Source organism: Bactrocera latifrons, unplaced genomic scaffold, assembly GCF_001853355.1.
Source record: "Bactrocera latifrons isolate USDA-ARS-PBARC rearing strain unplaced genomic scaffold, ASM185335v1 scaffold_215, whole genome shotgun sequence".
In the NCBI taxonomy this organism is placed as follows: domain Eukaryota; kingdom Metazoa; phylum Arthropoda; class Insecta; order Diptera; family Tephritidae; genus Bactrocera; species Bactrocera latifrons.
In genome coordinates, this window is record NW_017535686.1 from 100,356 (window position 1) to 107,972 (window position 7,617).

Genomic DNA, 7,617 nt, shown 5'->3' on the forward strand with positions numbered 1-7,617 from the left:
TATGATATGAGTTTATTTATTACAACAATGTACTTTGCATACATGTACATTATTTGTCAATTTTTCATTAATGGATAACATATATGAATTGGCAGTCAATCGTATTCGTAACCTAACTAAATGCATTCCTCATATATCAACACACTCTTATGGACACATATTGCTTATCACTAATTTCTATTAAGCAAAGCATACACAGTATGTTTATAATCATTAGGGGGTCCGTTATTACGAAAATTTATTTTGAAGTTTAAGTTTTTGTGGTAAAAGTAATAATCCAACATAAAAAAACTATTTATTTTCAATTTAAACCGTATCGTTTCACTTTTCCCATATACTAAACTTTATATGGTTTTTTGATTTGTTGTAAGACTATTTTTGTCTTCAAAGCAAATTAATCTATAACCTTGAAATTTTGAATTTCTAATACCAAAATCTATAAAAAAAAATGTTAATTGATTTTTTCATAAAAACATTATACAGTAAACGTACTGTATTCATATAGTACACCATGTTGTAGAAGCAAGACAGAATGTATATGGAATCACTGCCCTGAGTAATTTAATGGATAACTTTAACTTTTAAAGGCATGTTTTTACGAAACATAATCTTTAAGACTGTCTGGAGCGGAAAATTCAAAATTAGCATATCAAGATATCAAAATATCCGATATTACATACTTTGGTAAAGAAATATGATTTCGGCATGGTTTAAATTGAAAATAGAGAGCTTGTTTAAGACGAATACTTATTATATTACTAAAGCAAGAACTAAAACTTCACAAGGCGTGCAAAAATACAATCAACTTGAGAAATAACGGACACCTTAATAATCATATATGTAATGTGAGCTACACACTTCAACTCGTACTTTTTTTGTATAATCCCACTGTCTTTGAAATTACACAATAAATATTAATTCTTAACAACAAACTCCATATTTAATTTAATTGAAAACACAGCCACAGCCTAGGCTCAGCCAACATTATCAGCAGCACGCCTGACGGCCAATCCAAAAATAGCTACAATTTCTCGCAAATGTCGCACAACAATCAAACTCTGCTTAGTTCGGTGCCATCGACATCGGCAGGCATTGTTAGTGGCGGCTCGCATTCGCATTCTCATCAACTACATCAACCGGGTGCACAACTGCGACAACCACGCTACAGTCAGTTTCCAACAGAAGAGACGGCAGCCAATTACATACTACCAGACTATGATCCTCGTACAGAATTTAATGGGAAGAATGAAGGACAAAGTGCCTTAAGCGGTGCTAGGATGGAAACCGATGAGCGCGGTTATGAGATGTACGATCCAAGTCCGAATTACCGTGAACATGGACTGTATGACGCAGCTATAGACGAGGACGATTTTGATGGTTTACCAACGACCGGTCATAGCTCCAGAATAGGAAGCGGCGGCCAACAACTATTGCCACGTAATAAACCGCGTCATCGCATGCCCACAATAATGCCAATGTCTAGTTCAATGCCCGATGAAATGACGGGTACACCTATTGCTTCATCGCTGCATCCATCTACGGCATCGGCCGCTTCGTCAAATGCCTCATCAGCCAATACGACAACGGGACGCTATTCGGGTCTGAAAGCCGTGGCCGACAAAATGCGTTTTAAAAACATTAACCGACGCATCTTTAATCACAAGCGCACGGGTAGTAATGCCAGCCATAGAAGTACGAGTTCTAATCCAAACACCACCACATCTTCGAGCAGCACATCTAATATAGCAGCGACCGGAAGCGTTGGTCGCGAAAAGAGTGTAAGCGGTCAGAATTTGGGCACAATTGAGAGTGGTGGCAGTGGTAGTGCCAGTAGCTATGTAACACCACGTTTTTTCACTCCTTCCTCCGATGTACTAAATGCGAGCAGCAATCCTAACTACCGTTTGTTGGATGAAACTGCAAACACATCGTGTCTTTCCGGCACAGGTGACGCAAGTGATTTCCCAGCAAGTGGTAACAGAAATTACAAACGTCTTGACGAATCACTAAACGCCACATTGACACCTGGCAAGCCAGCCGGTACACCATCTAGTAACATTGCTTCGTTCACACCTCGACCGTTTTCAAAATCTATTGATAACGCCCCCTATACTCTGATGGGCGCCGCGGGGTCAGATTCTACACTGCGTACCACTGATAATCCCAACTACATTGTAATGAATCAATCAGCCGCACTTACCCTACCGCCTTCAAAACTGTCCCAGACTACCACTACTAGTCCAATTGCATTTGCGCAAAGAAGTGACGATGCCGCTTATACAATGATGGGACCTACGCCACATGAACCAAGCACTAATATATCATCGACATCATCGCTAGACGACGACCCCAAAGTGGTGGCTCATGATGATGACGATGAAGATAATGATGATGAAGATGATGAGCCGACTGAACATATAAGAATGGAATTGCTTGGTGGTCATCGACGCGGTAGCGATAAAGCGCAACAACATCGCAAGTCGCGCGGAAAACGAAGCCGCAGCCAAAGTCAAAACAAATTGGATGAAAAACCTACACAAAAAATCACAAACTCACCCGGAACCACACCTACCAGCTGCTACCCAACGCCCGCTGAAGGTGGCAGTAGTTATGTAAGTTTAACGCCCGCAACAACAACAACAACTACATCTCCGCCAGCTACACAGTCTAGGCCATCGGCCACCTACTCACTCAAAGAGAAGTGGTTACGGCAGCAATCACAGCAGCCACAACAGCCACCACCAAATGGTTTCATAGGGCGTGAGACGTAATATCATTAAGCGAAGGAATAGCATAGAACGAAAAAGACAAGGAAGCGCACACTGCCAAAACAACACGACGAATCTTACGAAAGTTCATTATGTGGGACAAGTGGCGAATATATTGGCTCCAAAACAAAATTTCAAATATTATAAATTCTACGCGGTGGCAATAAGTATACACATATATGTAATTTGTTTGATAGATGTATGTACATACAAAGTAGATGACACATGCTGAGTGCAAATTTTTGTTTTTTCCTACTGATATTTTTAAGGCAAAAAAGTAAATTAAATTAAATAAATACTATAAATTCTATATGTATGTCTGTATGCATATATATATATGAAGATATATATTTATATACGATATGCCAAGCATCATTTAGTATAATGATGCAATAAAAAACCAAAATCGTTGAGACATTCGCAGTCTTGTGTGAATTGGAGGCATGAGATAGAGGTGCTTAATTTAACACAGAAAATTGTAATTAAAATATTAAATGATATCAAAATGCATATGTGCTCGCTGAAAGGAATTTGTAGAGAACAAAATTATTTAAATTATTGACGAAACAACAATTAAAAGGAAGAAGCTTATAAGTAGCTGACATCTGCATATTCATATTTATTTTGACAGAAAGTAGCGAGCTTTAGTAAAAAGTGAATGAATGATTGGTTATAACAATGTTCAAGGGATAGAAGCCATCTGTTAACAACTAAAGAGTTTTCCAACGCTACAAAGCATTAACTTCATATTAATTATTTAAAGTATGTAAAATAAAAGCACTCAAGGTTGGATAGAGAATCCAAAGCGCACTAATTTATATAATATTGCACCTTAAACATTAGCTCGTCATGAGCTAATCATCAATGACTATAATGTGATGTCTTTAATGACGTGTTTATGGCAATTTCGCAACCAAAATAATACGATGAAATAGCATTTCCTACAAATAAGACATTTCTTAAAGTTTTCTGCAAATAAGATATTTTTTTTATAATTTTTGTATTTTCGAAAATGTTGGTAAATCCACAATCTGTTGTTGTATGCACACATAACGAGTTTTGTTTCATTGAAGATTCCTAATTTCACCAAAATATTGAGTTTGATTGCAGACATCACATTACATACAAATGCATTGTAAATTAAGAAGCGAGTAACTTGACAAAAAATTGCATGCTGTTACAAGAACAAGAAAGAATTTCATGTTGTTACAGCAACAACAAAAATAACAAAAAAAATTCATGTTACAACGACAACTAAGAATTGCATGCAAGTTTCATTTAGTGGCAACCATTTGATTAAAACAAATTTCATTATTTTATAAAAATTATATTTAGTGAAAATTTAATTTTTTACAAATTATTATGCATACGAGTATAAAGTTTCACACTGTAGACTACGTGTAATAGAAATTAATGTAATGTACTTATGATGTTTCGGCTTAAAAAAAATTCAAAACACAAAAATCAAAAAGAAAAAAATAAATTCAATTGAATTGAAATATATGCATAAATGTTCATAATTATGGCGAAATAATAAAATAAAAAATTATTAGAAAATTTAATAAATCATGCTAGGAAAAGTACTAATGTAAATGATTAACTACACGAAGAGTTGGAAATTTTAATATGCATTCGCAGTCTTAGTAAATAATTATGAAGAAATTATTTAAAAAACATATTCTAATTCAGATAATTATAAATGTTTGTGTTCAGCCAGGAAACATTTAGCACACAAATTTTTTTCTACTCATACTAAACAATTATTTACATATACAAGTTACACTTGTTTATGAATATTTATTTAAGACAAGCAGACAAGATGTATGCAATTTCATTACTATTTATATACAAATATTCAACAACAGTTATTCACGGCCTACAGTTATGAAGGGGAACACTCATAAAATACTATTTTTGAATGCATTGAAAAATTTGATTAAAATATATAAATATAACATGAGCGAACTAAGAACATACATACGTACATGCAAATAGTAAATGTGAATCATGAACTGGCAGTACATTGCAGAAAGGTAGCTAAAACTGTACAATGGCATAACTTGTGAAAAATGTTTTTCAAATTAGCAAGAATTTCATGCTTCTATGGAAATTTTTGATTTTATACACTGATTTATGCACGAATAACGATAAAGGATTCACACACCCACGATATATAAAAAATTTATTTATAATATTATAAATTAAATAAACACATAAAGTACAAATTAAATGTAAGCGCGACACGAAATAAAATAAGTGAAGTAACTGAGGGATTTATATTGAAATAATTTCTCTTGGCAAATCGTAAATACTTAACGATTTCAATATAATAGCATAATTATTAGTAATAGATTTATATTGTAAGCATAACAAAAGTGTTAATTGAAAAATATGTATGTACATAAGCAAAAGAAGACGTTATAATAAATTATGAACAATAGTTTGTACTGTTGACCGTAAAGTTGAAAAACATTAACGGAAAAAATTATAATTAAATTTCATTTTGTTTCAAAATAAACATTCAATAACTAAGTAAGATTGATAAAGCTAAGAAATTTAGAGTCGCAACAAGTCGCCATTCAATTTACAGCAAACGAATTGGCGTTTGCGCAAAGGTTTTGAATTTATCTATGTGCAACTTTTGAAAATAAACATAATAAAAATATATTTTATTTAAACAAAAGTTTCGCATTCGCTTTAATACCTTGTTAGACAGCACCTTTTACAGTTTTTACAGAATCTGCATATAGAAAACGAACTCGTTTCGCGCCTAATAAACTACTTAGAGCCTATAAAATATGCATACATAATGCAAAACGAATAATGTTTCTGCCGTACTGATAGTTTATGACGTGCAGAATTGCTCACATTTTACACTTGGTTTGTATTAGTTTAAATGATATTATTCACAACTGAGATTTCGAAACAAATTTACTAAAGATAACGTTATTGCATATTTTCCAAACTAAATGTTTTAAGTTGCTTAATCTACTAAACTGAATCGATTTTGTTGCATGTTATAGGTTATGTTTGCGATCTACACATGCTCCAAAAATAACGAAGAGCACTAATAATTTAAATGTGTGCATTTTCGTAATAACTCAAAATAATTCGAAAAATTCAGAACTTCGCGTTTTTATTCAAATTTCATATTTTTATCAATTTAGAAGAAAAAGAATGTAAATAAAAATTAAATAAGATTCCAAGCAAGTATGAAACAAGAACTAAAATAAAATGACGTTTAGCCAAATATAACCTCAAAGACAATTTATGCAACAATAAAAACATGTTCGTATTTGGAATCATATATTCGTCAAATAACACATTTAATTTTTGAAAACCCTCAAAGCACCTTTCTGCGCATTTTATCAAATATTTAATTGAAGAACAACAAAGAAAAGCGTAAAAATGCAAAATATACAAGGGTAGTGTAATAATTCATAAAATATTTCTTAATACATATGTGCATATATGTGCATTTACATGTATGATATACATACATACAAAATAAAGTATACCAATTGCTAATATCTGACAAAGATATGAAAGTATGCAGCAGTAAAAAGTCGGGATCATAAAAAAAGTCGACAAATTTCATAATAAAGTTGACATTTCGGGGTTGGTCTAAATATTTGAGCTCACATGCAGCGTAAATAATCTAGTCGGTGACAGTGGAACTACTGTTATAAGTATTGGTTTTTAAAGATGGGCGGCGCAAAGGCTATAGTTTCCAATATTAAGTTGCAATTTCTCTAAAAAGTGTTTATATGTAAACGATGTATATAAGGGTACTGTTATAAAAATATATGACTACAGTTGTAATCAAGCTTTTGTTGTTATGTTCCTGTAAAATTAACTGTACCTACCAACTGATTTTAAACACTCAATAAACTACGGCCAAGAATTAACCCATAATGCTGGCTATAGCCATATAAAGTACGTTTAGTGAAGCCTAGTTTTGTCATATGTTCTATATATACAGATGTGCATGAATAAAAAATAAGCAATAAATATAACACTTTAAATACTCTAATATAAAGAAAGCTTTGTTTATTAGTCCAAAGCATACACCTATACGCCAACAAGTTTTCAAGACCATTGCTTAACTTTTTTTTTTATTTATCAAGTATTTGTCCTAGCTGAACTCGCAAATTTTTTAATCAGTTTTCCAAAAAGTGTTTTTTCATGCTCTGAGCTGTGCACAGCAGCTGTTGCAAGTTCCAAGTGTTATCGCTAATTTACAAAGGATAAAACTGAGTGAAGTGTAATCTAAAACCCATTTACATGTATGTACATACATATGTATATATAATAATTTAGAATTAAGTATACAGAATAGGCACAGGCTGCACTCACTTGAAAACTGTAAAATAATATATTTATAGTTTAGAATTGGAATGTTAAGATGAATAGCTTAATTTAAATAAAGTAATGAATTGTAATTTTTACAAAAACAAAATAGTAAATAGCTAAAGCAACAGTAACTGTAACAGTAAAATCTAAAGTATAAACAATAAAACAATAGACGTTTGAAAAGAAGCACCTAAAAGACTGAAATATATACATAGTTCCTTTGTTTTTATTGTATAATGAGAAAATTAATTATTCCAGCTTAGAAAACAGAAAGTAAAGGCTACATAAAATATAGTAAAAGCAAAGTGGAAAATTAATCAAAATACAACCTTCACCAGCCGAACAAACATTATAATAGACGAAAATCAGCAAACAGCCCGACACAGCATACATTAATATAACATATGCTTTGCAAAAAAATGTATAAAAAAAAAATTGTGCAAAAAGAAATACGCACATACATACATATGTATGCAACGCTAAAAAACTTTTTTTT

General features: G+C 32.4%; 1 protein-coding gene across 1 annotated transcript in view; it reads left to right on the forward strand.

Annotated features, from left to right (window-relative positions):
- Nucleotides 1-2,962, forward strand: part of LOC108968426 (insulin-like receptor) — a 55,086-nt gene extending 52,124 nt beyond the window's left edge. The window contains exon 20 of the mRNA XM_018932467.1: nt 962-2,962. Within this exon, the coding sequence (XP_018788012.1) occupies nt 962-2,771 (1,810 nt within the window). The 3' untranslated portion in view covers nt 2,772-2,962. The remainder of the gene's footprint in view (nt 1-961) is intronic.
- Nucleotides 2,963-7,617: the final 4,655 nt, after the last annotated feature.